We start from the raw sequence: 21,603 nt of genomic DNA on the forward strand, positions 1-21,603 counted from the left end.
AATCATTAAAATTCACCAAAATTATATTTTCTCATTCTAAAGTTTATAGTAACTTCTCAGAGGATAGACGTACTTATTACAGGATAGATTATTACAGTATCAATTATATAATTAATCAATTATTTTCTTTTTTAAAAATCACGAAAATTCACCCAAAACGTATCTTCTCATTTTAAAAGCTTTTTTAAATTATTTTTTTAAGAATTTTAGTGATTCAGGAGTAAGTCCTTCTATCCTCTAAAATTGATTACTGTACTTATATAATTGATCATACTGTAATAATCTCACCTGTAGTATGTCTGTCTGTCCTCTGGGAAGTTATAAGAACATTCTGAATGTGAAAATGAATTTGACTGTTTTTTGTTTTTTTCATGTGAATTGAATGAATGAGTGGACATATAGGTTGTAGCGTAGTGAGTGGAGTTTTCAGACAGTCCCTTACATCTGCGAAACCGAATGTCGAACGTCAAACTTTACCGCGCTAAATCTGCGAGGCCAACGACATCCAGCTGGATAGTGAGTATGGGGAGACGATAGAGAAAGCAGGCAGCAGCGTCATTGTCGCAGAATATTGAGCATGTGTTCAAAAAGACAAACAGGGTACGGTTGTTATACTTGGTAAGCAATTTTACAACATTGTAGTAAATATTTTCAGTGCATCAAAAAGCGTGCTCGTGAAGATACCAGCAGACAAGCTAGTCCAGCACAAATTAGTGCATAAAAGTCACCAAAATGAAGTATTTGAACCTCATAATTAAATACAAAATGAGGGGGAAAACTGCAAAAAAAGGTCCACATAAAAAAAAAAAAAAGAAATGTGTATATATATGAATGGTCTTGTGGTTCCTCGGTACGAATCCAAACACACTGTAAAAGATTAACTGCCTTATATTTTTTTTTTATTATTGCAGACTCCACATTCAACCTCAATTTGTTTGTGGATGAAACTGGTTACCGGTCTCTTTGAATCTCCCGATAACTGTAGCAATTACTGTGTTTTTGTTCAGAGAAGATCTCAGTGTGAAGGTCTATCTGCACTCAGGGCAGCTGTACCCTGTCGCTTTTGTTGATCCCAGTACTCCATGATGCTGTCAACTGGGTAGTTTTGTCCACAGGGAACAGTTTCTGCATCAAGCAGAAGGTCCACACAGACAGCACAGCTGTTTCTGAAAGATTAAATATTCAGCCTCTGCCATTTACAAAAGACAGATCAAAAGATAGATGACCCCATTGAATATGACCCTGTTACACTTAGATTCCTTTGATGTATAAGGAAAAAAGCGTAGGAATGTTGCTTTGCTTGTTGTTGTGTGGTGGAAAGAAGGAACAAGGAAAATAATTAAGATTTCAGTCAAGTAAATTTCCTTTGCTTTTACGCTGCATCTTACTGGACTTTGGCTAAATAGAAAAGATGTAACAAATCATCTATAGTTAAAGGGACTAAGAAACACAACCTCTAAAGATAACTGTTTTATTAAAAGATGTTGTCGAACTGATTCACAGACATCCTCGGTATACATGTTGAGAGTTATTGATACTGTACCTATAGGATGTCTCAATACAACTTATAAAAGTATTGTATAAAATGCTGATAATGTTAGTACAAAAAATTAATACTAAAAGATTGCGTAGCACTTAGTCTTTCACAATTCTCTAATGTGAGATACATTTTATTTTTGCAGCCTGAAAAGACTTAATTTACTTCACTATTTCCATGAAAGAAAAGTATAAAAAGAAATAATGCATATAAAAAGAAAAATATTTACTCATTTAATTATTTGTGGTCAAGATTAAGATGTGGATGTCTCAAGGTCAGGATTTAGCTGGATCTTGACTAATCATAGGTACTCAATCTCATATGCCACCAGTGCCTCAGACAAGCGATTAAGATATGTAGAGTCTGGATATCCGTTCCTGCACACAGACATTTTAAATGTTCAGTTTACAAAGACAATACAAAAATGGCATAAATATTATAGATGCATGTGTTACAACTTATGCATACGCATACACAGACACACATGTACACATAGCGAAGATTGACAACTTTAAGTAAAACCTAATGTAGTGATCAATTATAAACTCACTAAGCACTTCTTTAGTAACCCCTGTACATCTACTTATTATGCAATTATCTAATCAGCCAATCATGTTACAGCAGTGCAATGTATAAAATCATGCAGATACGGGTCAGAATCTTTGGTTAATGTTAACATCAACCATCAGAATGGAGGAAAAGATTTGATCTTAGTCATTTCAACTGTGGTATAATCGTTGGTCATACCAGGTGGCTGGTTTGAGTATTTCTGTAACCGCTGACCTCCTGGGATTTGTACGCACAACAGTCTCTAGAGTTAACTCAGAATGGTGACAAAAACTCCAAAACATCCAATGAGCAGCAGTTCGGTGGACGAAAATGCCTTATTGATGAAAGAGATAAATGGAGAATGGCCAGACTGGTTCGAGCTGACAGAAAGGCTACGGTAACTCAGATAACCACTCTGTACTTTTGTAGTGAGCAGAATAGCATCTCAGAATGCACAACACATCAAACCTTGAGGTGGATGAGCTACAACAGCAGAAGACCAGGTTGGGCTCTTTATTATGACCATTAGTGTTCCTAATAAAGTGCTCAGTGAGTATACATGAAATATGACCTCAAAAAATAAGGGACTCTTTATCTGGAATAGAGTTGAGAGGAATCTCATTGACTCTGTTTAACTCAAGTGGCAGAAAGATGTTTGGGTGTTGGCAGTTCAATTTTTTAATCCATGCAATAATTTCAAGCTTATCAATTGTTATGCCTAACATATAGACTCACATGCTTTTTCCTCCCTCCATCCTGGTCTTGTGAGGGATCTTGCCCCAGGTAACTTTTGCACCCCCACCACTGTCCTTGTTGCTTGAACTAACAGTAAAGGTTAGCCCTTGATGAAATGCCTTTTCCAAGCAAGGCAATAAATGCTGCCCTTTTGGGTTGAGTGGCAGGTATGCCTCAAATATACCACCTTGGAATGGTGAACCTGGACAGGGTTCCTTATCCTAGAAAGTATGTGTAAAGCAAGGAAAAGTTGATATTTGAAAGCTCAACATGAGATGTTTAGAATGCTTTATTTTATAAACTGTAAACTGTATATAAGCTAATACCCCCTGTATGCCATCAGGTATGCAGTATGTGATCTTGGCTGTTGTGTGTCGGGGATGGCCTGCAAGGCTTGAAGGCATCTCAGAACATGTCATAGTGCCTTTGATGCCCTTTTCTTCTTTGTTGTCCTCTTTCCCTAAATGCTTCTCTTGAGCCTGATATCCATGTATCTGATTTAGTTTTACATCTTTCGAGCCATAACGAAGCACTGGATCCTCCTGCACCTTCATCTGAGAGCAAGTCTCTTCTTTTCCACACACTCTGCAGTATGAATGAATTGGAAGGCAGACAGGGCACAGAATGACACCACAATTAGTCTGTTTAACATCTGTTCCACTCGCTCCACAAAAGCAATACTCCAAAGGGTTATGGGACAGCAAGTTAGTTTGTTTACAAATCGTGGAGGTATCTTCTTTCTTGTGTGTCTTGAGTGGTAAAGACGTTTGCCCATCACATTTTAGCCCTGTTTGTTCTTCTCTGGCATCAGCTGATTGGCTAACTGAGTTTGTCTTGAGTAATTCATCTGTCACAGATCTAGGTTCCTCCAACTTTTTCAATGCAGTTGATTTCAGTTTTGTCGATTGACCCCCACTCTTGCATTTTGTCTGATTGTTGTTAGAAAAATCCATTTGATTTGTATCTTGAAAAGCAGACTGATTAGTTTTGGTTGACTGCTTGCTCATTTGGACTTCAGTTGTACTCAACGATGCATTGGCTGCTCCTTGATCTACACCCTGCTGTTGATGGAATGTCTTCATCTGTGGTAAATAATTGGACTCATTCCGAGGAAATGCATCCTTCAATATTTCACTCACTTGGGAGCAGAGCAATTTTGGACCATACAAGAAAATGCTGTCTTTCAAGGTGTGCAAGATGACTTTATGAAAGCATGAGCGCACATTCGAACAGCAGGCCTCAAACGATTCATCTTTTTCAACCACCCCAAGCTCTGCCAAACGCAATTCCTGAATGCAAAAGTCACTGGCTACCATAGACACAAGATTCTGTAGCTGCCGATGACATTCTGCAACCTTGGAGGACTCTGAGCCTTTCAGTATCACACTTACGTTACTTCTGCTGGCTTGTTTCTGAGACATTTCCAAGTCAGATTTCATGCTGTCCAGTTGGTTACAATAGGCCTCTTTCATGTAGCTCCACATTTCTGAAGACACAGTAAGTTCTGCTTCCACAGTGGTGGAAAATTCTGTGAAGATTCTCTTATTTCTACTGAGGCTATTGGATCTTTTTCTTTGATGAGCATAGGCATCAACCATTGACCCAACAGTTTTCTGGTTCTTCTGCATCTGCTCTTTAAGGTAAGGCTGACCAGAGAAACTATTAGACCTTCTGACAGAGGATTTGGAAGTGGGCACTGGTTTTGCTGTAGAGGGGGCAGCAGCCTTCACTTGTGCAATACTGGCAGATAGAGCATTTACAATTGTGTTTGAGGCTTTGACTCCTGTTGTCAATGTTGAGGTGAATCCAGAGTATGTATTTGGTTTGGACTTGGATGTGTTGGAGTTGGCATTATATGCATTCACACAGGATAGTGGCTCTAGATTTTTAAACAGGACATCATCTCCTGTACAGATTGGTCCAGTCATCTTGAATACTTCAGTTCCTTCCCCAGTCAGTTCGTTACGGAGCATGCCTGCACTGCCAAGTGCAGACTTTGTAAGTGGTACTGACTGAGAGTTTGAGGCTATTGTTACCCTGTCCATTTTAGCAGGGATGCTTAAGGGGTCTCCACCCAACCCTGAGCTCTTAAACCGAGCTGCTAGTTTGTATTCTTTTCCACCTTCCCTTTTTTGTTCACTACTAGAGCCAATCAATTTAGGAGTCACTGGAGTATTCACTTCACTTTTCTTCTTAGCCTGTTGTCCTCTCTCTAAGGATTCAGGGGATGGAGAACTGGAAGAGGATGTTGGCATTGTTGTCAAGCTCCCCATAATATCCCCCTCCGCCCCAAGCAGCAGCATTTGTTTGACCTGAGATACCTCGCTTCTCTCTCCCACTATATAAATGTTGTTCTTGTCGTAACTAAGCAGAACATTAGGCAGTACTGACTGCACATCTTTCAATGCTGCAGTCAGACCCCCTGGCAGGTAGATGGCACTCTTTTGTAGCTTGTCTTTCCTCAAACAACTCTCTTGCTGCTGATAAAGTTGGCCCAGCTCCTTATGGGCTTGTCGCATGTTCTGTTTAACCTCTGGCCCTGTTGGGACCTCTGATTGCAGGTACAGGGTAGTGACCCCCTCAGATGTAACATGGACCACTTGTACTCCATAAGTATGCAGTATTCGCTTGTACTCTTTGTTGCTCTGTAGGTACGCAAACACATCAGCTTCCATGATAAGTGAAAGATCTTCCAAATCTGTTGCAAATTCCCCCTCATCCATTTTGCTTTTCTCTGTCCAAACAGTGTGTCTCTCAAGTTGTGTGAGAGCCTCAGTGTTATCTTGAGGTTCATAGCGCTCTTGTGCTAATCCCACCATGGATACAGAGCTGAGCTCTCCAATATGAAGGTCTGGTGACTGGTGTGCAAAGCTAGTCCAACTTTGATGCTTTTGACTCCCTCTGTCTTCCTTTTTCTTTGGAGCTTGCCTGCTTTCTCCACTAAAATCAGGATTTTCTACCCTCATAAGGTGATGATTGGGAGTTAAGAACTTTTCCATATAAGACAAGGCACCCTGAACCTCAGAATAGATGCCTTGAAAGGTGCATGTCTGCTGTAATGGGTCAGGTTGCAAATGTAGGCCTGGAAATTTACAGCACAGTACATTCAGAGTACCCAGAGGAAGCTGACTGCAATCAACGGTCACAGCCATATCGAGGATCACCTAAAGGAGGACAAGAGCATCAGCTGAGTAACTGTGACAGATCAGGGTAACTGAGGTACATACCTTTTAATTAGCAACGCAAAACAAACTGAATACTTAACAAGACTGGGGTATTGAACTTTCATTATAAAAAAATACAATACAATACTTCAGGAAATACAGTCAGCAAACCTTATTCAGACTCAAGGGCTCTTGGCCTGGGAGACTCAGGGAGAGTTCATACTCTCTGCCATCCAGCTTTAAAATGTGGAGACGATGACGAAGTACACTTTGGACCACTAAATGAAACCAGAGGAAAAAAAAAATCAACATAATTGGAGAGGCAAAACTGGCTCAGCAGTTCACATACTAATAAACAGAATGTTCACATATACAAATGCACATTAATATTAATTTTTCATCCTGATTTCATGAAAATTATGTGACAATGGGTGCTTCAATACACATTTCCTGCTGTTTACCAGTGAAATGTCCAACGGTGGGCGCAAAACGCTAGTGAAATGATGCTGTAATCAGAAAGGGTTTCTAAAGTGAATATTAGATGGAGTTTTAATGAGTAAAACGTACCTCCAGAATCTAAAACTTCAACCGAAGCCTAGCCAATAGTGTTCAAAAAGCTGCACAAAACAGACCTTACCCTAAACCAACACCTAAACCTCACAAACAGAGTTTTAAGAGCACATCTGACATAAGCACATTTACTGAAGCATCCCCATCATTTTGTGTCACTTCTATGGCACTTTAGCTTCACTTTCACTTTCAAGCATCCTTGGCTGGGTCTTCAAGTCCAAAGTCCAACACTCACAGCTGAGCTACCACGGAAGTTAATCACATTCAATTAAGTGTATAAATGTAGATGGGTCTGTAATATAAGCGTTAAAATGTATAGTTTTTGAAAAGATGCGTTAGAGTAAAAGTCTTTTGATAAAATGACATAGCAGGGTGTGATTAATAGTGCAAAGAATATGTGTTTATAAAGTCATAAACAGCCATTTTACCCATGATTTGTGTGACAGTGAATAAAACTCACAGTTGTTGTAGCGCCTCATGTTAATTTCACAAGGAAAATGCAGAAAAACATAGAAAGCGGCACTTAAAACTAGAGGTCGACCGATTAATCGGCTGGCCGGTAGGGTTAGGGTAAGTGTTTGGCTAGGGTTAGGTTTAGCATAAGGGTTAAGGTTAACATTGTCCTAGATAGCACAAGTACATCTCTGAGATTTCCGTTTTAGATCTTTACATCTGGAAAGCATCACAATTTAATTAACATATGCTAAACATGTTAAAAAGATCAGATTTACAAACATTTTAAATCGTAATTGTCTAAATAATATCTGCTGAATGTGTTATTGACGTCCGAGACATATTTATTGACATACGTCTTATTGCAGATGAGCAAAGAACGTACAAAATGCATCTTCCAGATGTAAACACCAAAATCAAACAGACGTCTGGGTGATGTACGTGTGCCATCAGGGGAAGCTACAGATGTAATTATATGCAGGTGCTTTAAATGTAAGTACAATGCAACTACACATGTGCAAGATAAGGACCAGGGACATGCACAGGGGGGGGGGTGGCTACAGTGGCTAAAGTTACATATCTAAATATGCACTAGACGGCCATCTTCGGCTGTTGCATTGGATCTCTGTTTTACAGGCAGTGGTTCAGGAGCGAGGGGGAGAGGGGTCCTAAGTGCAAGTAAGTTTAGCTGCAGGCTGGAGACCTCCAAATTGGGCAGAAGAGGGTGAGGTTACTCCAAAAAGGGGGTTGTGCCAACTCCAAGGGGGTGAAGGGAAGGGTAAGGTTAGGCGCTCCCTATAATGCCGATTTGGAGCTCACACCCCTTTTTGGAGCTATGCCTGCAGCTATACCCTTCTCCTTAAGTGGGTCTGACACTTGAGCAGGCCCGAATGCATCAAAAACGTGCATTAATTAGTATTAACATTGCTTAAGCACACCCAAATGCATTAAAAATGTGCATTAGTTCATAAGGTGAACGATCAGATCAAAGAGCAACGTAAGTCTCTAAAAATATACCTATCTTTCATTTTGTTTTTATTTGAACATAAATTAAATTTAATGAAGACTTTTCTATTATAACTAAATCATAAAGTTATAATATAAACGATAAAGATTAAGTGAGCCCTTGAACTGTTGCAGAACTGAATATATCAAGCAAGCTGTCTGCTCCAATTTGCTTTATATTAAAGAATATATACTGTTATATTTATATAACAGTGAAGACAGAGATGATAACACTGAAGTTACCATGACATTTAACAGGTCTGCATATTAGGCATCACATTATGCTGTGTATATGTTAAAATTATTGCACACTGTTTTCAGTACCACACCTTCAAAAAAAGTGCTACCAAAAAAAGGTAGTGTATAAGGAGTATGATAGACATGGGAATCTTTGAATGCATCACTAGTTATAACAGCAGCAACAACAGTAGTAGTATTAGCATTATGCCTAATTATTAACCATATGTTTGTCAATCATTCACTGTAACTTTATTTTTCTCAGTTTGAGCCACTGCCCCTCGAAATGTCTGTGCACGGCCCTGAAAGGTACATTATATCAAGTGGTTAAATATGCCTAATATAAAGTGGGTCCACATCAAGCCCTATTTCTATGGCCCTGTGTTAAAGATGCTCTCTCATTTGATAGGAGCAACCCTAATATATTCAGGTATCTAGTTTATTTATTTATTTTGCATAGAGGACAACTAATATACTCTCTCCTAGATGTTTTACCAATATATCAGTCAATATCAATATTCATTAATTTTGATGAATATTGTTTTATTTGATGTTTAAGACACTCTCTGACCTCTGCTTTCCTCAAATTTGATGAGGGCACACACAGGAGTGGCATTGATGACAGTGACTGACGTGACCTCTCCTCCTCCGTTCCTCGCGCGTAGGAAATGTATCAGTAGTTTATCCCGGAGCCGTTCACGATCCACGTCTGTTGGTAAACCGTGAACGTACACAGCCCGGCCTTCCTCTGCCATCTTTAACGACTGGTACCTATAGTCACGGATGTCAAATGAACATGTGGTTAAGGGTAGTTTAAGTATGCATTATCAAACACCACATTTGAGAAGAATCTTTTCCAGCAATGTGAGTCACAACCCTTCTCATAATTATCAAGAACAATGCATAAAAATAGCGTTTGTGCATGTCGGAGCTCGAGCATACAGGAAGTGTAAACAACAGAGCTCGTGAGAAGCGACGCGGTTGAACTCGTTTTAAGAAGAACAATGTTTATAATGCTACTCTTTACCTTTGCGTCACGATATCAATCAACACTTGCGCTGCTCTAAAGCCTTTCAAAGAGCTGCATTTTTGCACGTTTCCCTTTAGAGATAAGAGTCTGTCCAGCGTCTACATTAAAATAAAAGTGAAAGTGAGGAAGACCGGGACTTTTGGCTTTTCAAGAAGTATTTATGACTTCAGTAGCTTTCAAACAGGGACATCTTAAGTCTAATTAGCATGGTCTGAAGACCTCAGAAAGTTCACTTACAGTAGTATTAAAAAGGGGGAAAATACCGTCGTTTGTCATACACTTTAAGTTAAAAGTAAGGACATACATGGCTGTAATTTGTTTTTCGTAATCTTTTAACGCGTTTAATCAAAAAACGTATGCGTAAATACCAGAAATAGTTTTATAGACAAATATAAATTGGGCCAACTTTTTTTGTGTTTTTATATTATTTTATTTTATTTATTTATTTTTTAATTATTTTTACAAATCTCGCATTTTAAATGCTATTATTAATATCGCTATTTTTAAAATAGATGAGTTTGACCGAAAAGTGAAAGAAAAGCAACCAACAACTCCAATTTTGTTTAAAAGTATTCCAAGTGGCACCTCAAGTTGGTTAAGATAATGCCAAGTGTGTAAAGTTGAGAGCAAGTTGTGCAGATCATGGCAAATGGAAAAACTCTGAGGAAACTACAATTTAAAAAAAAAAGTTTTGATTTATATAACATTGTTGGTCACTACACAAGTCCCAAATTATGTGTGTGTTATTTCATAATTTTAGTGACTTTACTACATAAAATGTTAAAAATGTAATAATAAAGAATGGGCAGGTTCATGCCTACACTTTTGAATGGTAGTGGACGTTGTTTTTATATTTAACACTTCAATATTTACCGCACAAATGTATGATTTCAGGATGCAATGTTTTGTTTTTAATTTTCTACAGCCTAAGAAATGTACAAACAATTCTGTGAGGCGCCATCTACAGGCAATGTTGTGCAAGTGCATGTACATATTTGCTCACATACTAGTCTATTAATATACAAAGCTCCACCGTGTGTCAGGTCAACAATATCTTGTGACATGCAGCTTCGTTCCTAAAGGGACATTAAGCCATTTTAATAACGGAATTATCAAATATGTTGAGCATTGTCTGTTCCAGATATCAAACTAATGTTTTAGGCACATACATTTTTGAGGGACAGTCTGAACAAAGAGGAGCTTAAAGGACTTCTAAAGGTAAGAAGACCTTGACGTTAGAGCTTACTGGCTTTCAGCTGTTCTAGTAAAGTTAAATGTCTGACATGCTTTAGTCATTATTATATGCATTATTGCATTTAATGTAATTTCTCAATCTGTTCCTACATGATCAGAAAACACTTGCACAACTTCCTGGATATAGTAGTTTTACTTAACTATATTCCTTAGACTGATTTGGAATAGGTTAAATCTATTGAGCAAACATGCTGTTCTTTGTGCGGTTGTTACTTATGGCCTGAATTAAAACTCACTAACTTATTTGCCAATGCACTCTAGGCCCACTGCTCTGGGACACTTCTAAACACTGCTGTACACTCGCCGGGATGTCCCGGGACACCTTTGCCTTTACCTCTGCCTCTCTACGCTCCTTGAGGCTGGAGCAAGAGCTTCAGGACTGGGAAGATGCCAGACGGGCACTGGCACACAGGAGGGCTATGACCAGGCGCCCGCTGCCTATAGCCCCCAGACTTCGGCATGGAAACGAGAGGATCCAGACAGTCCGTGCTCCTCCACCCCAAATACAGTGCAGAGACCCAGCCATCCATGAGACCTTCATGTGTGGAGATATGAAAAAAGTGTATACTGTCCTCAAAGAACCAGGCATGGTCAACGCATTGATGGAAACCGTTCATGAGGAGATGGTGTGGGCCCCAGAAATGGGTAAGACCCTTTTATAAAATCACCACACATACAAACATTGGAATTTATTTGAGATGAATAGATCAGATCAACCAGGATGATGGGATAGCCTTTATTCACAGTAAAATATTTTGAAATTAAACAATGATTGGTTGAAAACCTGCAGTTGAAAACCCCTGCTCTGAGCTTTTGTTGGTAATTCACATTACTTATTCCATTGTTACAGGAATGTGGACTCTTATATCAAAGGTTAAGCAGACATCTGCACTGCGTCTGGCTGCCAGCAGAGGTCACTCTGGTTGTGTTGAGGAGCTGCTGTTTCGGGAAGCAGAGGTGGATGAAGACACGGGTGGGCGTACAGCTTTACACGATGCCTGCTCAGGTGGCCATCAAGTCTGTGTGCGCCTTCTCCTGGACCACGGGGCTGACCCGGACCTGCTCACTGTTGATGGCAATGCCCCATTGCACCTCTGCAATGCAGCAGAAACATATGAGTGAGTAGACCATAGAGTTGCCATGATCAGAGGCGCATTGTATTGACACACAGAGTAAAAAAATGTGTTCACCCATCAAAGAAAATTTTGACATCATTCACTCGACCTCGTGTCATTCTGACCCTGTATTATTTACTTTCTTCCATGAAACGCAATAGGAGATTTTAAGAAGAATGTCCAAGCTTTTGATATTTTGTTTTTCATAAAACAAAAGGCGATGTTGATTTATACTGCCAAATTCCAAAAAACAACTAGTTCACTATATATTTGAAGCCATATGATAGAAAAAGAGATTTGAATGCTAACGTTTAGGAAAGATTATCCAGTGTTAAACACATCAACAAAACTACTGACACAAAAGTTTCCTTGGCAAAGGTTTTTTAGCGATAACGAAGCAAAACTATGTTGAGAAAAAGTGCAAATAGCGATAGATGCTATTTACACTAAGTGTAAATTGCAACAAAAAGCATCATCTTGCATTAAGTGCAAATGGTGTTAGACGCTATTTGCACCCTGTGCTAATAGTGGCAGATACTATTTGCACTCATAAATAAATATTAAATACTAATATATCCCAGAGTCCTAAAGACACCCTACCGCTTTACCTAAACCTAACCTTATCTTACAAAAAGTCGCTGAGACAGGCGAAAACTGAATCCAAATCATCCGTTCTGATTCTGCTGGACCTTTCTGCAGCCTTTGACACAGTCAACCATCAGATCCTTCTCTCCACCCCTCTCTACTCTGGACATCAGAGGAACTGTGCTGGACTGGTTGGCCTCCTACCTCTCAGATAGGTCCTTCAAGGTAGCCTGGAGAGGTGAGGTATCCAAGACACATCAGTTACTTACTGGGGTACCTCAGGGATCAGTGCTTGGGCCACTTCTCTTCTCCATATACACAATATCACTGGGACCCATCATTCAGTCACATGGTTTCTCTTACCACTGCTACACTGATGACATGCAACTCTACTTGTCTTTTCAGCTCAACGACACCACAGTGACTGCTCGAATCGCTGCCTGTCTTGCAGACATCTCTGCCTGGATGAAGGAACACCACCTTCAACTCAACCCAGCCAAGACCGAACTCCTTGTCTTTCCAGCCAACCCTGCTGTTGAACACAACATCACCGTGCAGCTGGGTTCAACTACAGTATCGGTCAGAAATCTAGGGGTAATCATCAATAACAAGCTAAATTTCACAGACCACATCTCAAAGACTGCAAGATCATGTAGATTTACACTCTACAATATCAGGAAGATAAGACCTTTCCTCTCTGAACACAACTGCTTGTTCAGTCACTTGTCATAACTAGACTGGAATACTGTAACTCTCTCATTGCAGGCCTTCCTGCATGTGCAATTAGACCTCTGCTAATGATCCAGAATGCAGCAGCACGTCTAGTTTTAATGACCCAAAGAGAGCACATGTTACACCACTCTTTGTCTATCTCCACTTGCTGCCGGTTGATGCACGTATTAAATTCAAGGCTCTGATGCTGGCATACAAAACAGTCACTGGGTCTGCTCCAGCATACCTAAAATCATTTATGCAGATCTACACTCCTGCCAGAAGCCTGCGGACAGCTAAGGAACGTCGCCTTGTTGTACCAGCACAAAGAGGCACCAAAACACTTACCCGGACTCTCAGTTTCATCATACCACGTTGGTGGAATGACCTTCCCAACTCCACCCGTGAAGCTGACTCCCTCTCTGTCTTATAAAAACAGCTAAAAACACATCTTTTCCAAGAGCACTTAACCAGTCACAAAAAAAAAAAATATATATCATTTTGCACTTAAATCTGTTTTGAATGCTATTCTGATGCTAGTAAAACTTTGTAATATGGCACTTTTTGTACAAATGTCTCCTCAAGATGATTCGCTTATGTTTTGCTCTTTTGTAAGTCGCTTTGGATAAAAGCGTCTGCCAAATAAATAAATGTAAATGTAAAAATATACCATTGTTTTACTACAGTAGCCAAATGGTATTTTAAACATTAAACATGGTTTTTATATAACCATCATATTACTGTAGTCACACCATGTTTAACTGCATTAAAACTATGGCTTCCTCCAAAAAGCATGGTTTCAACAATATTACTGTAGTGAAACCATGGTTAATTTACTCATATCAAACCTTTCTCTCAACTCCCCGACATTCACTGTGACCAAATCACTGCGAGGAAATCAACCTTTATATTCATTTTTATTTATAATTATAAGTTGAATTAAAGGAAATATTAATAGTTGAGGCAGGATAGGAAAAAGTGGGACAAAAGGGGGAATCGAACCCGGGGCGTCCACACGAAAAATAACACACTCTTAAGATGGCAAAATGAACTACTTTTCAGACTTAACAAATCCTTTTATTCATGAGATGAATCACTACTGTATATACCTTTAACATATATGTAATATTACAATGTACATCTTCACAGACATGATGAGAATGAACAGGTGAACTTAACGAAGTTATGTGCTAACCAGAATGCTTCAATTGTGTTGTAAATCTGTGTTTCCATAAAAATGCGCTACACGCAATCCAATATCTAAGCTATCTAAAACACAGACAATTAATAACAGTCTCTAAAGCATGAAGCATTAAAAAAACAGTAACTCCTAAAAAGTAGATTATACTTTTGTATGTTTATTATATGCTATTATTTCAGGAGCTTATATTTTCACAACAAGGTCAGCTTTACTTAGTTGTTTGTATATACACGGCTGCCACAATTTTGGAATAATGTACAGTTTTTGAAGGAATTGGTACTTTAATTCCCTATGTGGCATTCAACTGATCACAAAGTATAGTCAGGACATTATTGATGTAAAAAAAACAGCACCATCACTGTATGAAAAAAGTAATTTTTTATCAAATCTAGACAGGCCCCATTTACAGAAGCCATCACTCCAACACCTTATCCTTGAGTAATCATGCTAAATTGCTAACTTGGTACTAGAAAATCACTTGCCATTTATATCAAGCACTGCTGAAAGCCATTTGGTTCATTAAATGAAGCTTAACATTGTATTTATCTTTGTTTTTGATTTCCCACAGTATGCAATAGGCATTTCTTAAGGTCAAAATTAGGTAAAAAATGGCAAAAAAGAAACAGCTTTCTTAAGAAACTCATCAGTCAATCATTGTTTTGAGGAATGAAGGCTATACAATGCTTGAAATTGCCACAAAAAAAAAAAACAGTCTTCAAAGACAAAGGACAACTGGCTCTAACAAGGACAGAAAGAGATGTGGAAGGCCAGATGTACAACTAAATAAGAGGATAAGTACATCAGAGTCTCTAGCTTGAGAAATAGATGCCTCGCATGTCCTCAACTGACAGCTTCATTGAATTATACCTGCTCAATACCAGTTTAATTTACAACAGTAAAGAAGAATTGCAAAGAAAAAGCCACTTTTGAAACAGAAAAACAAAAAGTAAAGGTTAGAATGGGTAAAGAAACAGACATCAGACAACCGATACTTGGGAAAGAGTGTTATGGATCTTAAATCCATTGAGCTTTTGTGGGATCAGCTGGACTGTAAGGTTCGTGAGAAGTGCCGGACAAGACAGCCACATCTATGGTGCTACAGGAAGTGTGGGGTGAAATGTCACCTGAGTATCTGGACAAACTGACAGCTGGAATGCCAAGATTCTGCAAAGCTGTCATTGCTGCACGTGGAGGATTTTTTGATGAGAACACTTTGAAGTAGTTAAAGATTTTCAAATTGTAATAGTAATTTTTCACGTTATAAATGTCCCGACTATACATTCGGTATGATCAGTTGAATGCCACTTTGGTGAATAAAAGTACCAATTTCTTTCCATAAGAGCAAAATCTGTACATTATTCTGAACTTTTGGCAGCGAGTGTAAATGTTTGAATATTTGATTTGAAGTTTGGTCTGTTACAGTTTTTTTTTTTTTTTTTTTTACACATTATCCTCAACTAAAGTGTATTATTTTTGTTGACTAAAATAATAGGTGTTTTAGTCAGAATAAAGCTGTGAATGAATCTGAATATTTATTTATTTACCAAGTTGGAAGGACATTTTCATCTAAAGACAAACTATTACCAAAACAAAATATGGTGTAAAACTTTGAGATCATCAGTGGAAAAACATCTTAACTTTCATTGTATACTTCACAAAAAGCTTTCATATTGATTTCATATAGAAATCTTAGAATATGGTGCACCTGTCATATGGACTACTTTTAAGGTGCTTTTTTGGAGTTTGGCAGAATCAATCACGTTCTACTGTCATTCTATGGACAACAGAAACTCTGATGTTCTGCCTAGAAGACAAAAAAACTTTAAATCTTTCTTATTTTACCTCTGGATATTGAAGGTGGTGCACAATTACGAGGGCTCCAACCTCAACCAATTAATATTGCTGTGAACTTATCTACCCTGTAGGTGTGCTGAGCACTTGGTGACCAGTGGTGCGCTGGTGAACGTATCCCAGCGAGATTCATGTCTCACCCCCCTTCATGTGGCCTGCAGGAGAGGACTGGAGGCCCATGTCGAGCTCTACCTGTCCTATGGTGGTGATGTAACAGCTCAGAGCCAAGAGGGTGAAACGCCCCTGAACGCAGCCTGCGCAGGGGCAGAGCGACCAGAAGATGCGGGACGGTATCTGCGTATTGTCCAGAGGCTGTTAGCGGCCGGGGCCGATGCGCAAACTGCAGGGAGAAAAAAGCACACTGCCCTGCATAACGCCTGTGGAAACTGTTGCCCACGCATAGTTAAACTGCTGCTGAAACATGGGGCTCGTGCAGACGTATCTAACTGTGCCGGATACACACCTATGGACTGCCTGCTGCAGGTGGGAGAGTGATGATGTGGTGGGTTTAGATATGTGTCATTATGGATTGCAAGATCCTTTCAATATTTTTTTCATGTACTCTGAGCAATTTATTTGTGATTAACATTTTTATTTTAAAATAGTTATACTTTATACAGAGACAATATAAATACACAAACAAGAGTTATTTTGTTAATGGAGTAGTTTCCCCAAAAACAAAATTTAAAAAATATTTTTCCGCCAAGTTCGAAAAAGTACAAAGAAAAGGACAAATCTCATTTGCTCTGAGTTCTATAAAAAAAAGGGGGCCTATGGATGAGTCAGGAAGGTTTGACGTCTTTGACATCTAGGTCTGGGATTGATGCCTTTTTCATGCATCGATAATCAGAAGATTGTTCTGATGATTTATATATATATATATATATATATATATATATATATATATATATATATATCGGGATGTTTTTCAGACATAAACAATGCTACCCGTTGCACACAATAGTCTTTTTTGTTAACATATTTCTCAACACAACTTTGGTAAAGGGTGAGCTGCAGGGTAAATTAAAGGTTGTGACATGGTGCGTTCTAAAAATCTAAATAATTATTTTCTATGAATGCATACACAGCGTGGGCTCGCCATCTCCGGAGGCAGGTCAAAAATCTGCAGCGCCATTGCACGCGTCATATAGTTTTCCATTTAAACTGGACCCAAATCATTATTAAAGGACATTTTTTTATTTACTCTAGCCATCAATGGATGATATATTGTGTATATGCATCTTTCATATAGCCTACACAATGCATGTTCAGTTACAAGAATGTCTTTTTGTGGTTTGACAGCTTGAATGAAACCTCTTCAAATATGCATATAGAACTGTTCAGTTTGCGCCGTTAAACCAGTTTCATGCACTAACCTGCAAACTCATTGTCGCTTTCATTCTTGAAGTACAACAACATTTGTAACTTTTGTGTTTATGCATTCTGTGCAAGGAGCTCTTAAATACACATCTTATGTTGTGATACCTGTGCCTTGCAACCTGCTCCAGTAAATGTTATATCACCACCTTGTTGTCTCCAAAATATATAGATAAAATAATGTGCTGATCAATAATCGATACATCGATATTTTATGACATGCCTATTGACATCCATCACAATTGGTTCTCATTCAAGTTCAAATATTCACAGCTACAAATGAGAGTTTAGGGTCAGGGTTTTTTTCTGAAGGAGAACATTATCAGTGATCAACAACCTACACCAGTGGTATGAACTACCTTTCATGCTACTTTTATGGTATTTTTATTTTTGTTTCCTATTTGGAGCTTGGCAGTAAAAATCACCATCCATTCATCCAAAAAACAACCTAACATTTTATTTTGAAATAAAATTAACCTTAAAAAAATTACATGGGAAGGAAAAGTGTCTTTATATATCTCTTTATCTCTCTATCTCTCTCTAGGTAGTAGAGGATTACCCAGGCCAGCAGCCGGAGATTGTGGCTCAGTCTCTGCTCAACTATGGAGCACATCCCCCTTTTCCTAGAGTAAGTTTGAGAGTTTGAATGGAGCCTAAAAGTCATCAATCAAATTTGCTTATTGAAATGCTGCAGGGACGAGTTCCATCTCAAGTAGGAATTACCCATATTTTCAAAGATCACATACTTGCTTTATTGCCACTGAAGCTTTGACCACAGCACTTAATAAACATACATATGTGTGAGGTGAATTGCATTTAATAGAGGAAAACCGGTCAGATGGTGTATTACAAAAAAAAAGTACACAACTGTACTGTATAGGCTTGGCCATCTTTTGAAAAACACATTGGCATCTACTACATAGTTATTATAAAAGCTCATTGTTCTTTGGTATAAATCCATATTTTATTTGTCCCTGTGTATGTCTGTTTCTTAGATGCTGAAACTTTGCCTCCTCTCTCCTGCCACCCTGGAGGTAATGCTGAACTGTTTTGAAGTCGTGCCAGCATGTGAGGAGTGGTTACAGGACATACCTGAGGAGCTACTCAAGGTCTCTCTGAATTTATATATTAATGAATTCTATATTTATTTATTTTTACTATGCCTACCCATGTCAATATCATTTTTTATGATGGACAGTGGTTGATATTTTAACGTTTTTGTTATGAAACATGACATCCTAATGAAAAAAAAAATTTGTTATATTTTTAGGAACATGAGTCTTTCTTCGATGCTGTCAGGCAGATGAGCGGTCAGCCGCGCTCTTTGCAGCACCTCTGCCGCTGTTCACTCCGCCGCCACCTGGGGTCACTGTGTCACTTTGCGATAGACCAGCTCAACATACCCAGTGCTTTGAAAGATTATTTGCTGCTGCGACAAAATGATGGGCAACTCCGTTGAATGTTTTAGAGACAAAATTGGTTGAGTACAGAGACAGCTGACTTTTATTTTATGAGCTATATGCCATCCGTGAACACAAATAGACATTAATTAAAATGGTTTTATACTTCACATGACACCTCTTGACAGTACAGTATTATTTTAATGTGAGAATGTATTGTGCAAATATATTAATTTTCGTCACCTGTTTTTAGGTGGAAGAAAAATGCTTCTGCAATAAATTAGCGTCAACTTCTGCATCTTTGAAACATTGTGTGAGTGTTTTCCTGCACCATCTGTTAAACTGCGGCACCACAGCAAGTAAAATATTTGTTGCTTGCCATCTGAATTGAATGTAATAAGTTAAAGTTGAAGTATTTAACTTTTTCAGTGTTAAAATACTTTCTTTTATTCCAGCCAAATAAGTTTAAGTACAAGTAAGCCATTCATAGGTTAATTTTCTCAAAAGCTGTTAACACTGTGTTTCTGTGGCACTATATTAAAAAGAAATGTAAAGTAAATTTTTGGAATTCTGTTCGCTGACGCTAGTGTTGCAGAAATTACATCACCTTTAAAATAGCTTTGGGACAGTTCAATTGCATTGTCTTCACTGCCTGCTTGCAAAAACAAATATACTGAAATTACCACAGAAGTACAGAGTGACCAAATGAACAAGACAAAAAAAATCAGGATGTACTAGGGAACTCATCAAGTCTGATGCTTTGGCACTGTCTCTGCCATCCAAAAGTGCATTAAATACAGTAAGCCTCAAAGACTCAAATAACCATAAAATCATCTTTTCCATTACTTATTTTCTGCATTTCTATCATCTTCGGACAGTAATATTACAGGATGCTCTACCCTAGTTCCTAGCATTGCACCATAGCTGTTGTATTTGTAGTTTTCATCTTTTAGTTGTTTGCCATGTAGTGATTTTTGAGAGCTCATATTATACTTGATAAGCTGTTCCCTGTCTGTCACTCACTCGACGTTGTCGATGTAGTGACAATCACCTTTGCTTTATTCAGAAAAGGCCAATGAAAATTGGCATGTGGAATTTGCATGCCTCTTTCCGCCCCAGACATACGGTTATAAAAGGAGATGGCGTGCTCTACTCGTTCAGACTTGTTCTTTGGAGCCATGCACACATGTGTTCGTCCCTTCACTTGCTATTTGCCACTGGAATTACGGCATGTATCAGCGGTCACCCTCGCACAGTCGAGTGTTGTGCTTCCCCTGGGCGCTCTGGACACCCCACAGGTGTAAAAGAGTATACAGTGAGGAAAATAAGTATTTGAACACCCTGCTATTTTGCAAGTTCTCCCACTTGGAAATCATGGAGGGGTCTGAAATTGTCATCGTAGGTGCATGTCCACTGTGAGAGACATAATCTAAAAAAAAAATCCAGAAATCACAATGTATGATTTTTAAACAATTTATTTGTATGATACAGCTGCAAATAAGTATTTGAACACCTGTCTATCAGCTAGAATTCTGACCCTCAAAGACTTGTTAGTCTGCCTTTAAAATGTCCAACTCCACTCCATTTATTATCCTAAATTAGATACACCTGTTTGAGGTCGTTAGCTGCATAAAGACACCTGTCCACCCCATACAATCAGTAAGAATCCAATTACTAACATGGCCAAGACCAAAGAGCTGTCCAAAGACACTAGAGACAAAATTGTACACCTCCACAAGGCTGGAAAGGGCTACGGGGAAATTGCCAAGCAGCTTGGTGAAAAAAGGTCCACTGTTGGAGCAATCATTAGAAAATGGAAGAAGCTAAACATGACTGTCAATCTCCCTCGGACTGGGGCTCCATGCAAGATCTCACCTCGTGGGGTCTCAATGATCCTAAGAAAGGTGAGAAATCAGCCCAGAACTACACGGGAGGAGCTGGTCAATGATCTGAAAAGAGCTGGGACCACCGTTTCCAAGGTTACTGTTGGTAATACACTAAGACGTCATGGTTTGAAATCACGCATGGCACGGAAGGTTCCCCTGCTTAAACCAGCACATGTCAAGGCCCGTCTTAAGTTTGCCAATGACCATCTGGATGATCCAGAGGAGTCATGGGAGAAAGTCATGTGGTCAGATGAGACCAAAATAGAACTTTTTGTTCATAATTCCAATAACCGTGTTTGGAGGAAGAAGAATGATGAGTACCATCCCAAGAACACCATCCCTACTGTGAAGCATGGGGGTGGTAGCATCATGCTTTGGGGTGTTTTTCTGCACATGGGACAGGGCGACTGCACTGTATTAAGGAGAGGATGACCGGGGCCATGTATTGCGAGATTTTGGGGAACAACCTCCTTCCCTCAGTTAGAGCATTGAAGATGGGTCGAGGCTGGGTCTTCCAACATGACAATGACCCGAAGCACACAGCCAGGATAACCAAGGAGTGGCTCTGTAAGAAGCATATCAAGGTTCTTTCGTGGCCTAGCCAGTCTCCAGACCTAAACCCAATAGAGAATCTTTGGAGGGAGCTCAAACTCAGTGTTTCTCAGCGACAGCCCAGAAACCTGACTGATCTAGAGAAGATCTGTGTGGAGGAGTGGGCCAAAATCCCTCCTGCAGTGTGTGCAAACCTGGTGAAAAACTACAGGAAACGTTTGACCTCTGTAATTGCAAACAAAGGCTACTGTACCAAATATTAACATTGATTTTCTCAGGTGTTCAAATACTTATTTGCAGCTGTTTCATACAAATAAATAGTTAAAAAATCATACATTGTGATTTCTGGATTTCTTTTTTTAGATTATGTCTCTCACAGTGGACATGCACC

General features: G+C 39.0%; 2 protein-coding genes across 5 annotated transcripts; one reads left to right on the plus strand and one right to left on the minus strand.

Moving 5' to 3' along the window:
• Positions 1-1,474: 1,474 nt before the first annotated feature.
• Positions 1,475-9,814, minus strand: LOC127652576 (uncharacterized). The gene is made up of 6 exons (XM_052138791.1): positions 9,278-9,814; positions 8,822-9,021; positions 6,157-6,263; positions 3,148-5,985; positions 2,822-3,042; positions 1,475-1,914 (listed from the first exon to the last, which is right to left on the minus strand). The coding sequence occupies exons 2-6, from the start codon at positions 9,003-9,005 to the stop codon at positions 1,839-1,841; spliced, it is 3,426 nt and encodes a 1,141-aa protein (XP_051994751.1). The 5' UTR covers positions 9,006-9,021; positions 9,278-9,814; the 3' UTR covers positions 1,475-1,838.
• Positions 8,988-20,117, plus strand: asb16 (ankyrin repeat and SOCS box containing 16). Of its 4 annotated transcripts, XM_052138802.1 has the most exons (8): positions 9,038-9,114; positions 10,422-10,498; positions 10,796-11,179; positions 11,385-11,652; positions 16,072-16,480; positions 17,919-18,002; positions 18,370-18,483; positions 18,645-20,112. In XM_052138802.1, the coding sequence occupies exons 3-8, from the start codon at positions 10,843-10,845 to the stop codon at positions 18,831-18,833; spliced, it is 1,401 nt and encodes a 466-aa protein (XP_051994762.1). In that variant the 5' UTR covers positions 9,038-9,114; positions 10,422-10,498; positions 10,796-10,842; the 3' UTR covers positions 18,834-20,112. The 4 variants fall into 4 exon arrangements, with proteins under 4 accessions (XP_051994763.1, XP_051994762.1, XP_051994764.1 ...); XM_052138803.1 differs by lacking the exon at positions 10,422-10,498 and having other exon boundaries at positions 8,988-9,114; positions 18,645-20,113; XM_052138804.1 differs by lacking the exon at positions 9,038-9,114 and having other exon boundaries at positions 9,926-10,498; positions 16,159-16,480; positions 18,645-20,117.
• The last annotated feature ends 1,486 nt before the right edge of the window (positions 20,118-21,603 follow it).

Source organism: Xyrauchen texanus, chromosome 12, assembly GCF_025860055.1.
Source record: "Xyrauchen texanus isolate HMW12.3.18 chromosome 12, RBS_HiC_50CHRs, whole genome shotgun sequence".
Lineage (NCBI taxonomy): Eukaryota > Metazoa > Chordata > Actinopteri > Cypriniformes > Catostomidae > Xyrauchen > Xyrauchen texanus.